We start from the raw sequence: 20629 nt of genomic DNA on the forward strand, positions 1-20629 counted from the left end.
ATTTAGTAGTTAAATCGACTCGCTATCTTGCCCTAACTTTCTTCTCTCTTCTCGTCTTGTTGGTAAAACGACGTCATGTCGATATCGAACGGCACGCCTAATCATCAAACCCGGTAAACTCCTCTTCCGGCTTGCTCTGGTTCCGCCGTCTCACCTCCTCGATGAGCTCCTTCAACTCCATGGCCTTGACCTTCTCCTCCTCGGTCATGTTCTGCTCCCGCTCCTTATCGCGGCGCTTATGCCTCTTCTCCCGGCGCTGCGTCCGCAGCTCGGCCCTCTCGTGCTTCTGGCTCCAAGCCTCCGTGTTCCGCCTCTTCCTCTTCTTCCGCTCTTCGGCGTCCGCGCCGTCGGCAGCGGTACCGTTGCGCTCGGCCTCGAGGGCCTCCAGTCGGGCCTTCTCGCGCGCCTTGTCCTTGTAGGCAAAGGCGTCCCAGTCGGTCTCGCCGAGGCCGAGGGTGCGGTCGCCGTCCCAGCTGCGCAGCTCGGGCATGGTGGGGAGGCGGAGGAGGCCCCAGGCGCGGCCGAGGTCGGCCCAGTCGAGGTCGGCGACGCGGAAGATGGACGAGGTCTGATGGGCGGCGTAGCTGCGGACCCAGCTCACAAAGGCGCGCTGGGCCTTGTCGTGGTGGGCGCGGTCGCTGCGGAGGATGGCGCGGATGGCGGCGGTGGCGGCCTCGGCGTCGTCGGGCGTCACGGAGACGTGGGGCTTGGCGAGGGGTTCGATGGGCGTCTTGCGGATCTCGAGGAAGGAGATGTAGTCCTCCTCGCGGCCCGGGTGGAGGAAGACGACGGCGAGGCCCTTGCGGCCGGCGCGACCGGCGCGACCGGCGCGGTGGATGAAGACTTTGGGGTCGGAGGGCGGGTCGACCTGGCATACGAGGTCGACTTGGGGGATGTCGAGGCCGCGGGCGGCGAGGTCGGTGCAGAGGAGGATGGAAGGGGAGACGGAGTTGACGAAGCGGGCGAAGCTCTTCTCGCGGGCCTTGGCGGGGAGTTTGCCGTGGAGGGGCACGAGGGCGTAGCCGGAGGGGAGGAGGGCGGGGAGGACGTGCTGGAAGTAGTCGACGGCGGCGCAGGTGGAGAGGAAGACGATGCTGCGCTGGGGGCGGGGCTGGAGGTTCTCGAAGAGGCGGGCGAGGGAGGGCAGCTTCTGGCTCGCCGGGGTGACGAGGTAGGACATTTGCAGGCTGGCGGGGATCTTGCGGTCCTCGATGACCTTGCCGTCCTTGAGGCTCTTGACGCGCACGGCGATCTTGACCGGGTTGCGCAGGCCGACGGTGATGATCTGGGAGACGGCCTCGGAGACGGAGGCGCTGAAGAGGCCGGTGCGGCGCTGCTTGGGGAGGTGCGACAGGATCTTCTGCAGGTCTTGGCGGAAGCCCATGTCGAGGATGCGGTCGGCCTCGTCGAGGATGAGCATCTCAAAGGTGCTGTGGGGGCAGCGGACCTGCGGGGCGGCGAGGAGCTCGACGAGGCGGCCCGGGGTGGAGACGAGGACGTTGGGGGCGTGGCGGACGAAGAAGCTGAGGTCTTGCTGGGTGGTGGTGGTTCCGCCGACGAGCAGCTGCGGCACGATGACGGGTACGGTGGAATCTGGTCTCTTGCTGTCGTCTTCTTTCAGGTAGGGGGTCATCTCGGCCGAAGGGCCGTGGAAGGCGACGAGGCTGGAGAGGACGGAATGGAGCTGAACGGCAAGTTCGCGGGTGGGTGACACGATGATGGCGAAAACATGGCCGCGTTTTGTCGGCTCCTCTAGCCGCATGAGCTTCTGAACTAGGGGTAGGAGGAAAGCGAGCGTCTTTCCGCTACCTGTTACGGCCTGGCGCACCGAGAGTCAGCGGGGAAGAACGAGAGGGTCAGAGGGAGCGTTGGTGGAAGCGCATACCTCAACGACAACGTCTTTATTTCCTAGGAACTGGGGTATGCAGGCAGCTTGTACGGGTGTCATCCGCTGGAAGCCTTGACTTGAGACAAAGTCGAGAATCCATCTACAAAGGCGCCAGGTTAGGCTCGGAATTGATGGCTGGGAAGCACAGGAATAGGCCGCGGCAGCGAGGTTGCTTACTCTGCTAGAGGAGGGGTGAGGCCGCGCCAATCTCTCGGGTCTTTCTTTTTCTCGGTGGGGGCCATTGCGTTACGAATCTAATATGGAAGAAATGACAAGGTCGTACGGTTGTTGCGGAGGGCGAGAGTGAGGCCTGAGGACTTGGAAATGGTTGGTGGTATCTATAGAGTATCAATGCCCACGGACCTCACGAACGTTCCGGCGCATCGATGGAAACTTTTTCCCCCAGGTTCGTTATCTTATCACGTATCGGGTTTATCTTATCTTAACCCGTCTTATCGAGTACTCGGTATCTCTCCGAAGCACCTGCACCTTCCGGCCAGTCACGTTGGGGCCGACAGTAAGTACCTAGGTACCTTTTTGGTCACACCGCCCACCCAATCCTGCTTAGGTGATGGATCACACGACAGCATCGCTCTGGGCGCTCCGAACTGATCGTCTCGTTCATCATTCTAGCATACCCACAAACCCGAGTCATCTGGTCTTATATATGTCATATCCTATCCCATTCTAAACTAGTTGCTCCTGTCTGTTTCCGGCTTCCATGTCGACAGCTTGACCTCTAGTCCACATCATCGACAAGCGTTGCATCAACACCTACCGACATTCACTTTCACATTGCACTCCTGCAGACTTGCGAAAGCACGAGCATTCACTTTGTTCGCTTGGTTTACCCTTGTAGATTTCGCCGATAACGAGGCCAAGCCAGACCAAGTGGGGGCGATTACCTAGCCGCTCAGCATAGAGGGAAAACCCGAGGGGACCCCGGAAAGGCAAAGGGAAAAAAAAAAAAAAAAAAAAAACTCGGGCTCTTGGACTTGCCCGTTGGCATTACTCAAAGCAAACTAACCAGTCCGACAAATCCTCCCATTTCTCGCTTCCCTCGCTTTTCAGTACACCAGTGGCGCATTCCTCTTCCGACTCCACCGCCGCCACTACTCCGACCCCCTTTCCCGTCGCCTTTCCATCTCCGCCCTCGTCCTTTTTCTCTCTCGGGCTCCCTCTCACGAGGCCGCATGTTCGCCTCGTCTTCCTCGTCTTGCTCGTCCGCGTCCGTGTCCGTATCCGCGTCGTCATCCACGTCGGCGTTTCTGATCCGTCCATCGACCGACCCTTGGGAACCATCATGCGGCAGGGGTTACCTCTGCTGCATCCATCTCAGTCACCATCACGCTGGATCCGATAACCGACGCAGCATCCATCCTTCACTCGCAGCGTCATAGCCGCGACAACCGTCTCTTCGATTTTCTCTTCGGTGCCCGGCCCAGCTGTGGGAACGACAGCGAACCGGCGTCGTCGCGCTGCTCGAGGAAGGACAGGCATCTCCGCTCGCTCTTTTGGCCCTTTCGCTTCTTTTCATTCCAGCCTTCTCTCGCCGGGCCTCTACCTTCGCCTGTCCTCCCACCTTTCCCCTACGACATGTCCACCCGAAGCAAACACGCCGCCACGCGCCCGACGCCCTCCACCCCGCGCGTCGTCTCCCCGAGCCCGACACCTTCTGAACTGCAGGACGCAGCAGCAGGAGCATCATCATCGCAAGATGGCTACGCAGGCCCGACAACACGCGCGGCTGCCCGCAGACGGAAAGCGACATCACAGCCGGTCGAGGAAAGGGAGGAGGACGACGAAGAGGAGGACTCGGACCCCGTCGAACTGAGGAGAGCCCGCACGCGGAGCCGGTCTCCCATGGACATGCGGAAACTCACCCCGATGACTTTGAGCAAGAGTAAATCGCCGGTCCTCCCGAGCGAACCCATCCCCAGCGGTGTCGGCGTCGCTGCGGCCAACGGTGGCCTGAAAGCGTCGTCTCTCCAAACCAAGACAAACGGCCATCTCACCGTCCCGTCGGCCGCACCGTCGGGCTGGAGCTGGCGCGACTTTAGCCGCAGCCCCAGCCCGCTCGGCCTGATACCCATCCACCGGAAATGGCGGACGTTTGTGCACAAGCACGAGGTGCCGCGAAAAGTGCTCCACGTCTCCATCGGCTTCTTCACCATCTGGCTCTACGTGTCGGGCAACCAGACCGTGGCCGTCGCGCCGTGGCTCATGGCGGCCCTGATCCCCATCGCCGCCACCGACTACCTCCGCCACCACTTTGCCGGCTTCAACCGGTTCTACGTGTCGGTCCTCGGCGCGCTGATGCGCGAGAGCGAGTACGCCGGCTACAACGGCGTCATCTTCTACCTGCTCGGTGCCTGGATCGTGCTCTACTTTTTCCCCAAGGACGTCGGCGTCATGGGCGTCCTCCTGCTGAGCTGGTGCGACACGGCCGCCAGCACTTTCGGCCGCCTCTGGGGCCGCTATACCCCGCGCATCCGCCGCGGCAAGTCGCTCGCCGGCACCCTCGCCGCCTTCTTGGTCGGCGTCGCCTCGTCCGCCTTCTTCTGGGGCTGGCTCGCCCCGACCATCGGGCCCATGCCCGGCGACGAGGGGTTCATGTTCCGGAACGTCCTGCGGCTGCCCGAGGTGGCGTCGCACGCCCTGGGCCTGTTGCCCGCGCAGGCGGCCATCACTGGCCCCTTGGCACTGGGCGTCATGAGCCTGTGGAGCGGCTTCGTGGCGGCTGCTAGCGAGGTGGTGGACCTCTTCGGGTGGGATGATAACCTCACCATTCCCGTGCTCAGCGGTCTGGGCATTTGGGGCTTCCTCAAGGTCTTTGGCTGATTTTTTTTTGTTTGCGCGACTTGGACCTTTGTTACTACAACGACAACGGATAGCATTGGAGCCATGACGAGATGAGACGATACGAGGACGGTGGTAGGGGGAGTGGCGGAGGGTTACTCACGGGTAACGGACCACTTGGGGCAACATTGACTACACTTGGGTGTCAGACTAGAATGGAACGACAATTTTTGTCTTCTCTGCACTTGACTGTTCGTTGTGCCTGCGGCTAGATGGACGGCATGGCGTTCTGCGTCAACGGGAGCTGCCGGTGTTGCCCGGACGTTCTAATACTACACCGACGAGGTGGGACGGACAAGGCCGATCGACCGGTCGGACGGAAAGGTTCGTTGGGGTTATGGACTGGACACTGAGGGCAGTGGTAGACGACATTATCACGACATGTACTATAATTTTCTAGCATCACATCACATATCTACATCTGGATTCCCTGTATGCCCATGTTCCCATCGGTGTGAAACAGTCCCCTCGTTTCGCGACATGCAAAGGCTTAATAGCACGAGGAGGGCGTGACAGGGCGTCAGCGGTGCTGTGGGTTTCCGTCAAATGGTCTGCACGACAACGTCCTGCAATTCTCAGGTATTGACCGTTCCTCTATGAACCTGGTATCAGGCGTCTTTGGATCTTTTCCGATCAAGAGAGGCCAAGGGTTGAATACGAGGCAATCTAGTAAAGGTACTACTTATGTGTCGCATTGCCGCCATGTCATACCGAACACGACTCGGAAGGATGGTTTTACAAGTCTGTCCTTGAACCTGGATAGTGATGGGAGTACATATACTTTCCTGCTGCTACTTTATATACCGTCACGCATTACAAAGCTCGCGAGCCGACTGGTCGCTTGTCCTCAAGACTGACATGTTGAAAATAGAGTATTCAAAGTGGTTCACACTACGATTCATCACATCGCATCCGACCGCTTTTCCCCCAATGGGACGGACCACCGTCACCGAAAAGTGCCGGCAGGAAGAAACTGGAACACAGTAGAAGTAAGAAGAGGGAAAAGCAATTAACCAGAGGATCTGAGCCACGCATACCAGAGGACCTCGGCCCTGCATATCCCTACGTGACATCCATGCAAGTGCGTGGTGGGATACACGCAGGACTACTCCGTACGTCATCATCTTGACGGCCCTACGGCCTCGCCTTGGGGTGGGACATTGGAGGTCTAACGTGGGATTCGCTTTACGGCTCCTACAGAGGCAGTTGTGCACGTTTCTTTCCCCAGGCCATCTACACGCTTGCTCAATAGATCGAAGCGAGACACGGAATCTGGCTGGGGTCGGTACACTGTTGGAACCGTGCATGCGATGGGACATGCTTCATGTTTGGATTCCTTGGCGAACTAGCCTGAGTATGGGTTCACTCTTGGCCTTCCCGTGGTCGAACCTTGGTCTCCCTCGCGTCCGTACTCTGCTGGACTGGGCTCCCTCCCAAGATTGCCCCCCATGTTCCCCCCTCCCGGGTCAAGAGTACATGGCCATGAGATAAACTACTTAGTAACATCCGGCACCCGGGATGCGTTTATTGGCAGTTCTGACTCGCTACTGCTGTACAGACATTGTACAGAAACCAGGACATGTTTGGTCTTGGATACCTAGAGACTATCATCACTCGCAGCAACCTACAGCTCTCTTGAACCGCCGAAAAGAAAACCAATCCACGTTGTTCCGTCTACCTATTAATAACTTGGCGGATGACAGTTCCAACGTATCTTATCTAGAGGTTGCTTATCTTATCTTTGATATAACCCTCATGGCCGGGATCTTTGAAACACCAATTAGGTACTTCGTATAGGAGCGGTAGGTATACTAATAAAATCAAGTACAAAGCAGTACCTACTTGGGTATCTTCTCTAACAAATATAGCATAGACATACTTACGAGTATAGATACTACTTCGTACCGCTAACGATGGTGTATTTATGCGAATTGGCCCTTACGTTTCTTCTCTCTTTCTCTTTCCTTCCAGACAACAAGCCCAGAATCCCTCCCAGAAGATACCCACGGGGGACGTCAACCCCACCAGACAGGCATGCATCCACGGCACCAATGGATGATTTGCAACCAATGGAAACTCGACAAAACTCGCGTGAAGACATGGCATCGTCAAGACAAGCGGCCATCCAGTCGGTTGGGCCTCGATATTGCCGTTTGGATCCCAACCTGACAACGCATCACCATCACCACCGCCACCTAGACACGACAAAGAGACGGTTCCGGAGAGCATCTTGCCCAAGCTAACAGCTGCTGCTGCACGTCTGCCTAACCCGGCCTGACTTGGCCATTTTCTGTGCATGCAAGGTCATCTATTTCTCCAACCTACATCATCCCGTCTCGTTCCCAAGGGGCAAGCAAGTCGGCTATTCAGACTTCCAGAGAATCCTCAACCGAGGGACCAATGCCCTGCTCAGTCTCGGGTGGTTCTACAACACATCTCCATTCCTTATATGCCCCGCCCCTGGCCTGCGTCACGACCACGCCCACTGTCACTCCTTCTCCGGTCGTCTCCCTCCGCTTCTCTATACTCACCCCGTGCCCGCCCACCCAACTAACCGACAGGAGACACTCGATGGGAAGCCAGGCCCACGTAACGTGAACGAAAAGACGGCGCAACATTCCGCCTGGGCCCTTAGCCAGTCCAATCTACGTCAGCCCAGCTTTTCGTCCACTGGCCGCCGCTCCGCCTCTCGGCTCCATACCCCTCCGTTAGCGTCAACGCGCTTGTTGGATGAGACCAGACGAAGACGGAGAAGGGGCCCGCGAGACGACAGGGAAAAGAAAGAAACGTATGAACCCAAACGAACTACACGTAGCCGCTCGACCACTGCACCTACTTGCCCGACTCCCTCCCGTGGCATGTCAGCAGCTCGGATTCACCTGCCCAGTGTCTATGAGCTCTCGGCTCTACAACCCTTACCATGCTTGTCTACTCGACTTGGCCCTGATCTTCGCCATGTCGTATCCTATACAACGTACACACCCACGTCTTAGTGGGTACTTCCTGTGCAAGAAATCCGAGCCGAAGAACGGATGGTAGTGTATATGCAGGCCGGGCCAAAGACATTGACTCTAACGTCTGTTTGGCCAGCTTACTGACGCACTGCATCAGACTCCTTACTTCGTACTGCCTACAGTACCAAGGATATACATACCGCTGTGGCGTACATGTCTCGGCTCTCGTCAACCATAGCGGTGGGCCCCGTTCTACCCCTTACTTCACTTCACGTTACTGTCCACCTATGCGTCTGCGCTCCATAGACGTGGAATGCCGCACTTGACACAGCCCTTGATGGACAGGAGAGGGAGGGTGTGCTTCTAGTGTACAACGTATGTTGATTCTGACCTCTACCCCCGAACCTACCCCTGGCCACACCCCTCTCCCACAGAGCCCCACGTCCGCATGGCCGTACAGAACCCTGCTTGCTACATTCCGACTTGGGCCATCCATATCGTTGACTTGCCTTTGACCCTTGTACACCCTCCAGGGCGGTCTAGAGATCCTTTGCCTGATTGGGAACACATCCACTTTCCATGTTCCTCTTTTCCTACCCCATACCCTGATATGCAGCCACATGTCCTCCTTCTTCGCAGACGTACTGTACAGTGGCCTTCTTTTTCCTCTCTGAAAAGACTCCAGTAACATGAACCATTATCTCTTCGGTTGATACAGGCGCCTCGGCTTTCCTAGTGTCCAATGAGCCCCTTCACCTCGTACGCATGGCTGCCCGCGTTGGCTAAATCTCCGTTTGGACATGCTATGCATCCTACTGAAGGAAAAGCACACCGGACCTAGACAACGGGATACCGGCTCTTTCTTTCTAAGCTCTCTCTCACACAGGCAAACGGAGCAGGGGTGTTCCCGGGCATCTAGACCCGACTAGTAGAGCCAAGTCGGTTCCTAGTCCATCCCCTCCCCTCCTGCCAGCACCTCGCTGTCAGTCGGCTCCTATACCCGTGCCAGGATCATCCATCGCCGACCTCCTCGTTCCGCAAGCGGGGTCAGTGATGGGAGATACCATGGACGAAGTCCTCTCGACGAATCGAGCGTTGTCATGTCATGCCCAGGGACTCGAAGATGGCGGCCGGGGTGTCTGAGACAAGTATAAAAAGGGGGAATTTGAGCGGCTTGGACTTGATTCAACTTTTCTTCCTTTACATCTCCTTCCGTGCTTCTCAGTAGACCTGTTTGCTCAAGTCAACCTTTGTGACTCCAGCCAAGCACCCCCTCTGCCCAGTTTCTTTGGTTTGCAAGGCCCGCAACAACGCATCACTGGATCTCCTCTTCCCATCACCATACCCACTGTCATCCCGCCTCTCTAGCCCAACATGTCGACCCAATACGTCCAACCCTACTCCCTCCCCATGCCCATCTCCTCCAAGGGACGTGAGCGTGACTATAGCGGCAGCGCCTACTCCGTCTCCCCACCGGAGGTCGACGAGTCCCTCAGCTCCGGTACTGGTCCTTCCTACAGCCAGCCCAGCGGCTACTCCGTCGCCAACTCGAGTTACGCCGGCAGCCAGAGCGGCGACTTGGACAGTGCCGGCTCCGCTTCCGGCATCGACCTTAACGAGTACATGCAGGACCGTTTCGCCCAGTCCTTCGATCCCATCCCGCTAGATCGCAACATTGCCATCCAAGCACAAACGTGAGTGCTTTTTACTCCTTTCCCTCGTTTCCTCTATTCTCGTTATTATCTTCTGCGGAAACGAAGACGGGGGGCATTGGTTGCAGTCTGCTGAATGGTAGAACGTAGCTGACTTGAGCATCCAACCGTTATAGCTCCGGAAAACTCAACGCCAAGCACCGCGAGCTCCTCGAACTCCAGCAGAGGGCACAAGCACGCCTCGCGAAGACGCGCGAGCGCTTCAACGAGGGGTACCGCGATGCGCAAGAAGTTCGCGCGGATCTTGAGTGGACGCAGAAGAAAGTCACGTAAGTTTCGGGCCTCAAAAAACCACCAAAGGAGAGTACATTTTGACTGAAAATGTGTGTGATTTCAGGAGCCTCAAGAACAAGGCCTCGAGAAAACATCCAAAGGAGTACACCAAGGCGCGCGCGCGGTATCCGTCGCCAGACCCCTTCTAACCTTTCCCCTCACGAACGACATATTAGGCTGGCTCCCGCCGTGCCCTTTCGGCTGATTGCCCTGATGAAAAGGCGTCGTTGTCAAATTCGATGATTTGCGACCCCTGGCCAGGGGTAAAATTGCGGGGAGCAGCAGAGCCGCATTCCCAACGGAGCGGTTCGCCGGAACATTTCTAGCGTGTCTTATTTCCACCCTGGCTAATCGGGACGCGCGGGTTAAAAGAACACAAGCGACTATATTGCGGCTAGCTGCAGGACAGAGGGAACGGCTTCCCAGTATTTTGACACACACCCATCCATCTTTTTTTGGGCGGCACCTACATCCACTTACATATGTACATGCGGTTGGGCATGAACGATGGGCTGCGGAACGGTGCGAGCCGAGGGAGGAGGGGCAAGAAAGTGGATCCAGCCGTTGGCTTGACGTGCCGCATGCTACGAGGCCCCACGCAACTGGTCCCTGGCCAGTGGTTTTGCTGCGGGCGGCTAGATGTCGCTCTCGCAGCCGATCCACCGCGCGCCTGCGTTGTGCAGGAGTGCCCGAGAGCCGCAAGAACCGGACAACGGAGGAAGAGGGGTGTGCGTCAGAAGTGACAAAAATGAGACAGCGATCTGGGGTTTTATAGCGGACTTGAAACTTATGATTGGATGAATGATGGGCAACAATGACGAGAACGGGGAGGAGGTCTGCTTGGTCTCTGCGCTAAAAAAGTACACTGCCTCCATCAGGGGTGGGCCGAAACGGGGAGAAGGGGGGCAAGTGGGCGAGCTGGCCCATCAGGGCTGCAGGCGACAAGGCTACTCCGCCTAGAGTATATAGATCTGGGTCAACAGGGACCAGGCAGGCGGGAGGGCCGGGGACGAGATGCCCATGCTTTGCGGTGGAGGGAGTATGCGGAAGACTTCCGAGGGGCAAGGCATATGTATATGTAATGATTTCCTAGCAGAGCTTGACCTATTCGGGGCGGCGTGAGGGTGAACGTACTGCTCTTTCGGACAAGGGAGCGTTTCGCTGAGGGTAGCGGCTGTTCTTCCGCACCCCTGGGGGTTCATGCAGGCGGCAGGATGACCTCCTCCGGTATAGTCCCCTTCAACAAAGCCCTCCGGCGGCTTAGGGTAATCGTATCTTTAGCTTATTTAAGGACGGCGTCAAGTCCCGTTTCGGCTTTATTATATTTCTTATATTCTTCTTCGAATTACCGATATGCTTTATTATAGGACGCCCTTCCGGTGGATATTAGGTCGCACACCTATACATACCTTACCGGGAGTCGGTGGGTATTAGTTGTCCTTGGATGGTAGTCTATCCTTGCTCGGTTTATATCGGCAAGATGTGTGGCTATCCTTGGATAGAGAGCTATCCTTGGAAATGACACTATCCTTGGAAATGACACTATCCTAACTTTGACCTGGGAGGTGCATAGCCAATGAGAAGCAAGCATGGTCAAGACATATTACTGGTGCAATTTTTATATGGAAATGTATGAATGCGATGTAATTGTACTTTGTATCTATGCCTGTACTGGGGCCCCCCTCCTAAACCACCATACTAAGTCTACCTAGGTACTGTTATGGAAGAGGTCCTGCTATTATGGAAGAGGTTAGCTTAATGGGACTACTTGATACGACTCTGTAGATAGGACTCTGCTTACCTCTGTTATCGTGGAAGAAGTCTGCCGTGGAAGAGGTCTACCGTGGAAGAGGTCGGAAGGTCCTGCTGCTGTGGAAGAGGTCCTGCTGCTATGGAAGAGGTCCTGCTGTGGAAGAGGTTAGCTTAATGGGACTCTGTGGATAGGACTCTGCTTACCTCTGTTATTGTGGAAGAGGTCCTGCTGCTGTGGAAGAGGTTAGCTTGATGGGACTCTGTGGATGGGACTCTGCTTACCTCTGCTATCGTGGAAGAGGTCCTGCTGCTATGGAAGAGGTCCTGCTGCTATGGAAGAGGTCCTGCTGCTGTGGAAGAGGTCCTGCTGCTGTGGAAGAGGTCCTGCTGCTGTGGAAGAGGTCCTGCTGCTGTGGAAGAGGTTAGCTTGATGGGACTCTGTGGATGGGACTCTGCTTACCTCTGCTATCGTGGAAGAGGTCCTGCTGCTGTGGAAGAGGTTAGCTTGATGGGACTCTGTGGATGGGACTCTGCTTACCTCTGTTATCGTGGAAGAGGTCCTGCTGCTGTGGAAGAGGTCTGCTATAGTTATTATGGAAAAGGAAGAAGACCTAACTGTAGATGGATCTATGGGAAAAAAAGAAGATAGAAAATGTTGGATCTACGAAGTACGTACGTTATACGTTATACGCTGCTGCCCCTGCCTTCTGACGATAGCTTCATTTGGAAGGACCTACCCGGATAGGTACATCGTAGAAGTATTCAATTTATATGGACCAATAAAATCATAGTAAAGTGGAATCCTACCCGGATAGGTACATTACAGAAGTATTGAATTTTTATAGACCAATCAAATCATAGTAAAGTGGAATTTGCGTACTTCCTATTGGTTAATAACCAAGGACTGTTCTGTTCCAAAGGATAGCACCTGTAACAAGGATAGCAGGGCTTTTCCAAGGATAAGCAGTGGTTCCAAGGACAACTCTTTTCCGTATTTTCCCACTAAGGTATAACGTGGTGTTGTAGCTCGTGCCCGCTCCACTTACCTTAAAAAGTGGGTACCCATGCCCGCCCCACGTACCTTAAAAAGTGGAGCGGGCACGAGTACCATGACATCCTTAAGTAGGTCCTTCTCCCCAAGCTTGACATCCTACCTCTATATATAGGTGACTACCTCTCTCTGAAAGATTCTCCTTGCATGCTCCTTCTCAGGTACACTAGCTGAAAAAGGGGACCCTTTCCCACCAACCCATCAATCGACATAGAAAATCATTTCAACACTTCTGGAAAGCTTAATTGTCCCAGTTCCAAGGAATCGCCTAGAAACCAAAATTCCGCCAGGTCCTGCATGGCTACCATTATGCAGCATCTTTGCCGGCGTGGACTGCCACGTTTTCTGAGTCGCGGGCGGCCCTCTCACGCCATCCCATCAGCCCAGCTCCGGCCTTTGCGCTGGGGCTCAAGAACCATGGGTCACTACGCAGCCTATGAAGGAATGATGCCGCGTAATGCACCACTTCCCCTACATGACTTTGGAATGCATCTGTGTAATAAAGTCGCAACAGTGTTGAAAAAGGGCGGCGTCGAGAATGTTCTCTGGGGCTCACACCTCTTGGCGACCTACACTGTTCCTGCGATACTTCAGGTAATGCTCTCTTCCTATACATATATATAACGAATTCAAGATGCTATGGTTTGCATCTATGATCACCCTGGCATGTTCTACACAATATACAAATCCCAAGTAAATGCTGACACCATGTGCTTCCAAGGAACTCGCTTTCGCAGTACCTAACAACAAGTTACAGCAAGCAGTAGCTTCCTTGGTACTCCAAGGCTTTTCCGTGTGCCGAGACGCAGACTGTCCACTAACCGTTCAGCGCCAGAATAATTGGCAGGTATCATATAACAACCCTCCCGTACATTTTCACATGGACTGGGCCAAACCTCCAGGGGAAGAAGACTGGTTTTGGAACGGGGAGAATACATTGCAGTTGTTTGCCATGGAGGACGTGCTCTGGGAGCTCCCTGCCGGCAAAGGGCTTGGATTCACTGACGGTCAGTTCAATAATATTATACTAGCCAGTGATCCTAGTCTACGTCGAGGATCAGAGCTAGAAGGCTGGGGTCGCTTCGCAGATGCCCACACAGATGTTCGGATCCCCACGTGGCAACGATATGTCGAGGCTTTGATCCTGAACTCCCTCAGTTGCCTAAGACGGGCAGGTTACAGGAGCGGCTGGCCTTCTGAACTGGGCCTTATCCGAGACCGGGGAGGGCCACATCATCTATGTCACCCGGATTTCCACATGTTCTTCCCCGACAGGCTCCGTAAACCAACACCATATAAGGTCATTCTGGCTGAGGCAATGGAGACTCTCGGCCCAAGGCTGTTGGACGCTCGTCCACACCCGCCCCCATTGTGCGAGAACTACTGAGTCCTCAAGCTCGGTCTTTCTTCAAGAGTGAGCCCGTTTCCTTTGAACTGTCAGCTCACCAAAAGATGCAACCTCCTTTGAAGCACAGAGTCGCCATCTCGTTTAGCAGTGTCGCACGCTCCAGAGTGCCACTCTTATATACAACTGACAACTGCCGACTCGTTATTCTTCAAGGCTTATCACCAACATGCTGGAGGTGCGTTATTCCGACGGTACCATTTGGTTATTCCGACTATAGTTCTAATCAGGAGGAGGAGGAGGAGGACGACGACGACGACAACGACGACAACGACGACAACGACGACAACGACGACAACGACGACAACGACGACAACGACGACAACGACGACAACGACGACAACGACGACGACAACGACAACGACAACGACAACGACGACGACGACGAAGACGAAGAAGAAAGGAGTTACTGCTACTACTACTATTAGCTTTGCTCGAATAAACAAGCTATCCGTTAATTAAGTCCGGCGATCGAATTAATCTAACTTAATATAAAGACGTTAAAGTAGTTTATAACCGTAGTTCCGAAGGGTCTACGTTATATATATGTCTAAACTACAGTCGCAATAACCAAGTGGTATACGAAGTACGAAGTAGTCGGAATAGCGGGCCTCTATAGACTGTTGAGCGAGCAGCCTCTCGACTCCGAGCATCGCATGCCCACCTCCGAACCCTCCACATCCCATCAGCCTGCGACCTGACTTGTTTGACAATACGCTCCGCCGTCTGGAAAATCTTGGGCATACATCGCCAACGAAACGAATCGCACGCTCCAACAGCTATCTCCGTCAGACACTCCATTCTTTGCGAGCTTTCTCCTCAACGAAAACGTACTATTTCACCTGGGCTCCGCGTCAGTACTTGAGGCTCTTGACCTCAATCCCAGAGAACTGGGGCCTCGCGTTGTCAGCTTCCAAGCTCGTTGCATAATATTTGCATTCGTCTGTCGCCCGCTTTACTGCCCTCATTCCCAACAACGCCATTGCTGTGGTCGATGCTCATGAGAATAAGCATTGAGCAGTCTCCTCTGCGGTGAATGTCGGAAGCGCCGGGGTCGCCGAAAGTGTCCGAAACGCGAAATCTCGTCAACATCCACGGATGGAAGTCAATTCTCAGCAACTACATGCAACGAGTTATGCTCGATGTCTCAGGACGGCTGCGTACTTTTGGCAGAACGAGGCTGTTGCCCGGAATACTATCCGCTGTTACGACGTGCCTGTCGCCTGCCAATCCCGTCGACACCCAGGCGAGCCATCTTGTTTCTTCCATGCCAGTCAAACATCAACGTCGTCAACGCCTGTGAGAATTACCCCGACCGTGACAATGAGCAGTGGATGAGGCCCAATGTATCTTTCCCAGGACAAACACGCCCACGCCTTCTCCCCTTCAGCGGGGGGATGAGATGCATCACAGCTGCCACGGCGTCATAACGAGGAGCCAGTGGATTAAGCGCACCCTGTGTGTTCGTCCAGAGCACCACGTACAGCCAGACGGGTTTCTAACATCCTTTCGACAACGAGTAGTGGATGGAACACCTTCTATCCAGCAATGCTCCCACGGCATCGTTTTCAGTTAGGTGTCTCGCAGGCGCACCATTGATCAAGCAAAGACGTCGTGCATTCGTTGAGGTAGCGCATTAGTGGTCGGTAATAATCCAGCCGCCGTGATGCCTCCGCCATAGGCATCGAACGTAGGGATGCCCTGTCCTTCCCGTGTTCTCGACCCACCCACACCAACTCCAGGCCGGGCATTAGCTTCCGGACAGCTGGGAGAGAGGAGAGCCATTTGTTGACGGTGCTCGGTGAGGTGACGCTTGACCTTGATCACGTGGAGTTTACGGTTGTCGTCACGTGACGTTGATCGATCTGAGCGGTGGTGGGAGACGTGAAGGGAGGTGATGAATATGGGTGCTATGTCCCGGCTGGAGCTCGACTCGTTTTTCGTAATGCTAGTCAGAGGCTCACCACAGACACAATAGCAGCATTCGGGGTCTCATTCAGCCACACCAGGTGTTCAGGAAAGCCACGAGCCCCGAGACTCCAAACCCGCCTTCTTCTCCAACGCAGCCCAGGGGTTCTGGTTTGAGGCAGGGTCATAGTAGCCCTCCCACCACGGCTTGCCGTGTTCTCGCCTCTGGCCTTGTCCCCGGCCTTGCCCATGAGCCACGGGGAGAGCCCGGCCGTACCCATGATTCCCTCCCTCTTGACCGATATTCGGTAGCGAGCCTTGCTGCTGTCCCCATGAAGCACTCGGACGTTTCGGTAACGCCGAAGCGTCATCACCTGGTGCGCCGCCGGGGAGAAGCGAGGACGCATGTGGCTCTCCTTCCTTGGTGCCGGCGGTAGATCCGTCGTTCTCATTACGCGCAACGATTTGGTCGATCAAAGCTTGAGCTTCCGCTAGAGCGGGGGAATTAAGGTGGCCGGCTGTTCCCTCTTCAGAACCGGGACGGAGCGCCGCACCTCCATCTCCGCCTTCTCCTGCCCCGCCATCGTCCTCGTCTTGACTTTCGTCGAGGTCAATTTCTTCGGTGTTCCGTGTGGCCGCGTTATTCAGGCCTGGTATAAATGCAGAAGCTGCTGCTTCGGCTGTGGATGGGATGTCTGTCGCAGGCATGACGGCGGATGCGTTGGCGCCGGTTGCTGGCGAGGCGTCGGCGTTGGGGTTGTGCTTGCGACGTTTATACGGATGGGAGAAACGATCCTGGGATCCGAAGCTAGAGAAGCCCATTGACTGGGCTAGAGCAGCTGTTGTCTCATCTTGTTCCGGGATTTCAATGGCGATAGAGGTATCCATGGCGTGAGGATGCAGGGGATGCAGAGGCATGTGTTGTGTTGTCAGAGGATGTCATCAAGAGATCGTGAATCGGTTCAGATTTGGTGCTGAGCCTCAAACGTCTACGAATAGGTACTCCAGAGTACTTTAGACCTGATTACTAATACCACAAGAGGCTCGTGCTCAACCTCAAACGCTCTATCGTCTCGAACGCCTTTCACTCTGACCCGTCCTAATCATTTTGGACCTCATCACCATCACTATCCGGATGCCAGTTCTTCTTGCTTAAAGTATTCATCTTCCTTTCTATGGGCTGGACCCTGTATCATTTATTTGCGTAATTCATAATCAAGTAATTTGTTTCTTACCCCTGGAACTACGGTCATTCGTCACCTTGACCTCTGTCTAGACAAAGTCGTCCCTTGACCAGAGTACAGTCCATCTTGAACCATCACGAGATAGTCGGTCTAATCCACCCACAATGGCAACTGCATCCCCTCCAACAGACGTCAAACTCCGCAGCCCGTCGACCTACGCGTCTTCCTCCGCGAGTCAACCACCACCTCCCTCACCATCACTCGACTGGCTCCGCCGAACATGGTCCGTCACGCACTCCACCCTCTCCATGTGGCGCTCCGCCCGCAACGTCCGCATCACCTACACCCCACACCCACCAAAACCGGACGGCACCATGCGGCTCGGTGACCTTGTCGAGTACGAGCCCATCAGCTCCACAGGCAAGCGCAAGACCGTCCGGGGCGTGGACACGGCGTCCGCAGCCCCTGCTGGCCCCTCGCCTTGTTCAGATTCGGCCGCTACCACCACCACCACCACCACCACCACCACTTCCTGGGACTGGCGTGGGAGCGGCCTCCTCTTCTTCGCCACCTCCCACTGGGAGATCCTCGGCTGGGGGGAACGGCCCTTGCCTTCAGGTCCCGGAGGTGGAACGGATGGTTCGCGGGTCGAGCGCTGGGCGGTCACGTGGTTTGCGCCGACGGTGTTCACCAAGGAGGGTGTCGACATTTACACGGACCGCAAGGAGGGTTTGAGCGAGGAGACATACAAGCTCGTGCGCGAGGCGCTGCTGGGGCTCGAAGCGCGGCCTGTCGCTGAGATGGTGGAGAAGGATCTACTTCCTGTGGAGATCCGGCTACCTTGGGTTGAGAAGTGAATAGATATTTTCACCAATGAATACAATGTATGGTTGGTTCTGGTTCGTGCGTGTGTATGGAGTCAGGATGGGTATATCACTGAGGAGTTCGTATGTCTGTTTACTGTCAATTTAATAGTATCTGGGACGGTCGCTCTGAGTTGTCCAGCGGAACGCTGGATCGAGTGCATTACCATGTCAAGTGATTGCGTCTTCTTGTGTTTTCCGAAATATATCAGGGGCTTATCTTCAGGTGCAGCACAATATGGCCGACCTTTTTCATGCTTTTAAATGCGCTGGACTTTGGAAGACGGGAATCATGGAATATGGGAAACAGGCGGTCACTTGGGCGAGGTCCTGAACTGATTATCTAATCATACACAGATAAGATAGAGCTACCAGCTGAGGCCTTGGCATAGGTGGTAGAGCCGACTTTTGACTTATCAAGTCCCAACATCATTACGTCAAAACCGTCAATCAATTCATCCTCACGCCTAAACTCCCCCACCGTCAAATTCAAATAACAAAACAACCATACGATGGACAGAGCACGATCAAGATCGCGCTCCCCCCGCCGCGACCGATCGGCAGAACGAGACCATCGCCCCCGCGACAGAAAACAGGGAGGCTTCCGGTGGAAAGACAAGAGCAGCCGCCGTGACCGCGACGACGACGACCGCGACGACCGACGCGGCCTCCAGCGAGGCTACCGCAACCGCAGCCGCTCGCGCTCCCGCTCCCCAGCCCGTCGCGACGCCAGACGGGGAGACGGCTCGCGATCCCCGCGCCGAGACCGCGTGCGAGACGCAGATCCCCGGGACAGAGATTGGGGCAGAGACAGGGGCAGAAATGACGACAGGGAAAGGGGCAGAGACGGGGCCAGAAACGACGACAGAGAACGAGGCAGAGACAGGGACAGGGGAAGGGACAGAGGCAGGGACAGGGACAAAGACAAGGAATCGTCCAAGTCGGACAAGAAGAAGACGACGGCCAAGCCCGTGAAGCCCGGCGAGGAGCTCATCGTGGTGTACGTCAACGACCGGCTCGGCACCAAGACGGCCATTCCCTGCCTGCCGAGCGATCCCATTGGCCTCTTCAAGATCATGGTGGCGAATCGCGTGGGTAGGAAACCCAACGAGCTGTTATTGAAGCGACAGGGAGAGCGGCCGTTCAAGGACCAGCTCACGCTCCAAGACTACGGGGTTAGCAACGGGGTGCAGCTGGATCTGGAGGTGGATACGGGTGATTAGCCGTCTACAGAGACACTGGACGCTGGTTTTTGTGGGTGACGGCTGGACCCAAGGTCTTAAGCCGAGGAAAGATTATACGGAGAACGGGATTGATACCTGGGGCGTACGAGTTCTCTTGCATTTGAACATACATCTTTGTATTGACTTGCTATATGGGAGCTTGGCGTTGAGATGTTTGGCATTGGTTGGCACTGGTTCTGGCTCACGACAAGAAATTCATCACCAAAATCCTGCTACAGAACAGTTGACATGGGGGAATGTTGAAGTCAAGCGAGCCATTACGGAAGACGTAGTAACGAGCGTAAAGCTTTGTTGTCAATATTGGGAGGCATTTCCATTTCGACATGGCGCATTCGTACTAGCTGGGGAATTGTAACAAGTATATGGCGGTGATCACGTGATCCCGCGGGATGATCGTACCGAGCGGGGTGTTTGCGTCGCGTCATCGAACGCGCCCTTCGACTGACAACCTCCCTCTAAGAACAGTTATCACATCTTATCCTGAAATAATCCAATTGAATATTTACTCATAATAATACCATTCCACATAATTTCTTCGGTCAACCACAGCTCCGCAAGCCCAATGGGATTGATACCAACAGAAAAGAAACCAAAGTCAACTTTCCCAGAGAACAAAACAATGTCGGAAATTCATACCACCACAATGACCACCCCTACAACAACGACATTGCGCGCGGCGCGGAAGACAAACGCCTCAAAAACAAAGCGCAAACCCCTCACCGCCCTCGACGTGCCCGACGACATGAGCCCGCAACTCGCACGAATCGCATCCTCGCTACGGACGCCCTTCGAGAAGACGGTATGGACGGCTCTCTGCCAGGTGCCCAGAGGTCAGGTGACGACGTACGCGGCGCTCGCGGCGCACCTGGGCACGTCGCCGCGGGCGGTGGGCAACGCGTTGCGGCGCAACCCGTTCGCCCCGCAGGTCCCCTGCCACCGGGTGGTCGCAACGGGCGGGGCGCTTGGTGGGTTCAAGGGCAAGTGGCCGCGGGACGGGGAAGGGATCACGCTGGACGAGAAGAGGCTGTTATTGCGGCGGGAGGGCGTGAGGTTCGACGATGCGGGGAGGGTGGTTGGGTCGCCTTTTGTTGCGTTTGTGTGATCGGTTCTGTCTGGTTTGATTTCGCCTTTTCTTCATTCCTCTTTCGATGGTCAGGGGGTTTGCGTTGGTTTCCGTGGACTAATTATGCTGCCATGATCCATCCCTGCGATCGCTGTGGTAATTTTGCTGAGTTGTCAGGAATTTGCCAAGAGCCTCACCCTGTCATGGGGTCCCAGAGCGTGGCATTCACGTCTTCCCAGCAATATTGTATGTAGTTATGTGCAGATTATGAGGAGGTGGTCCAAAAATGGAACTCTGGGGGTGTAAGCACGGGACTATTCGTCTTGGCGTCATGATTGCGCAGTCTGCAGGGGAAATCCCCATCATTGTTCCCTCATTTCACTATAAGTGTCTTGTCCACCCGAGTCCCCTTTAAATGAGTCTCTCTCCTATCACAACACACAACTTACATTCTCCCGGTGCACACACAGACC

At 55.3% G+C, this 20629-nt stretch overlaps 9 protein-coding genes across 9 annotated transcripts; 5 read left to right on the plus strand and 4 right to left on the minus strand.

The window, feature by feature from the left end:
* Nucleotides 1-97: 97 nt before the first annotated feature.
* On the minus strand, nucleotides 98-2130 carry ACRALDRAFT_2129610 (uncharacterized protein; the record flags this gene model as incomplete). The annotated part of the gene is made up of 3 exons (XM_071023979.1): nucleotides 98-1819; nucleotides 1886-1988; nucleotides 2066-2130. 3 exons carry the CDS (start codon nucleotides 2128-2130, stop codon nucleotides 98-100), a joined length of 1890 nt encoding a protein of 629 aa, XP_070878841.1.
* Nucleotides 2131-2861: 731 nt separating this feature from the next.
* Nucleotides 2862-5180, plus strand: ACRALDRAFT_2115941 (uncharacterized protein). Its single transcript, XM_071023736.1, has one exon. It carries the CDS (start codon nucleotides 3485-3487, stop codon nucleotides 4727-4729), a length of 1245 nt encoding a protein of 414 aa, XP_070878842.1. The 5' UTR covers nucleotides 2862-3484; the 3' UTR covers nucleotides 4730-5180.
* A 3718-nt stretch (nucleotides 5181-8898) lies between these two features.
* On the plus strand, nucleotides 8899-9835 carry ACRALDRAFT_1079206 (uncharacterized protein; the record flags this gene model as incomplete). Its single annotated transcript, XM_071018877.1, has 3 exons — nucleotides 8899-9395; nucleotides 9530-9682; nucleotides 9751-9835. Exons 1-3 carry the CDS (start codon nucleotides 9076-9078, stop codon nucleotides 9833-9835), a joined length of 558 nt encoding a protein of 185 aa, XP_070878843.1. The 5' UTR covers nucleotides 8899-9075.
* Nucleotides 9836-14406: 4571 nt separating this feature from the next.
* ACRALDRAFT_1060191 (uncharacterized protein) lies at nucleotides 14407-15033 on the minus strand. The gene has a single exon (XM_071016197.1). It carries the CDS (start codon nucleotides 14693-14695, stop codon nucleotides 14450-14452), a length of 246 nt encoding a protein of 81 aa, XP_070878844.1. The 5' UTR covers nucleotides 14696-15033; the 3' UTR covers nucleotides 14407-14449.
* Nucleotides 15034-15611: 578 nt separating this feature from the next.
* On the minus strand, nucleotides 15612-16686 carry ACRALDRAFT_1060190 (uncharacterized protein). The gene has a single exon (XM_071016196.1). It carries the CDS (start codon nucleotides 16508-16510, stop codon nucleotides 15908-15910), a length of 603 nt encoding a protein of 200 aa, XP_070878845.1. The 5' UTR covers nucleotides 16511-16686; the 3' UTR covers nucleotides 15612-15907.
* A 78-nt stretch (nucleotides 16687-16764) lies between these two features.
* Nucleotides 16765-17121, minus strand: ACRALDRAFT_206092 (uncharacterized protein; the record flags this gene model as incomplete). Its single annotated transcript, XM_071021945.1, has 4 exons — nucleotides 16765-16791; nucleotides 16840-16874; nucleotides 16925-16989; nucleotides 17063-17121. The coding sequence occupies 4 exons, from the start codon at nucleotides 17119-17121 to the stop codon at nucleotides 16765-16767; spliced, it is 186 nt and encodes a 61-aa protein (XP_070878846.1).
* ACRALDRAFT_1060189 (uncharacterized protein) lies at nucleotides 16926-17880 on the plus strand. Its single transcript, XM_071016195.1, has one exon. The coding sequence runs from the start codon at nucleotides 17151-17153 to the stop codon at nucleotides 17841-17843; it is 693 nt and encodes a 230-aa protein (XP_070878847.1). The 5' UTR covers nucleotides 16926-17150; the 3' UTR covers nucleotides 17844-17880.
* A 400-nt stretch (nucleotides 17881-18280) lies between these two features.
* On the plus strand, nucleotides 18281-19395 carry ACRALDRAFT_1074044 (uncharacterized protein). Its single transcript, XM_071018192.1, has one exon. It carries the CDS (start codon nucleotides 18362-18364, stop codon nucleotides 19070-19072), a length of 711 nt encoding a protein of 236 aa, XP_070878848.1. The 5' UTR covers nucleotides 18281-18361; the 3' UTR covers nucleotides 19073-19395.
* Nucleotides 19396-19563: 168 nt separating this feature from the next.
* On the plus strand, nucleotides 19564-20528 carry ACRALDRAFT_1060187 (uncharacterized protein). The gene has a single exon (XM_071016194.1). It carries the CDS (start codon nucleotides 19737-19739, stop codon nucleotides 20193-20195), a length of 459 nt encoding a protein of 152 aa, XP_070878849.1. The 5' UTR covers nucleotides 19564-19736; the 3' UTR covers nucleotides 20196-20528.
* The last annotated feature ends 101 nt before the right edge of the window (nucleotides 20529-20629 follow it).

This window comes from Sodiomyces alcalophilus, assembly GCF_042370955.1.
Source record: "Sodiomyces alcalophilus JCM 7366 unplaced genomic scaffold ACRALscaffold_1, whole genome shotgun sequence".
NCBI lineage: Eukaryota > Fungi > Ascomycota > Sordariomycetes > Glomerellales > Plectosphaerellaceae > Sodiomyces > Sodiomyces alcalophilus.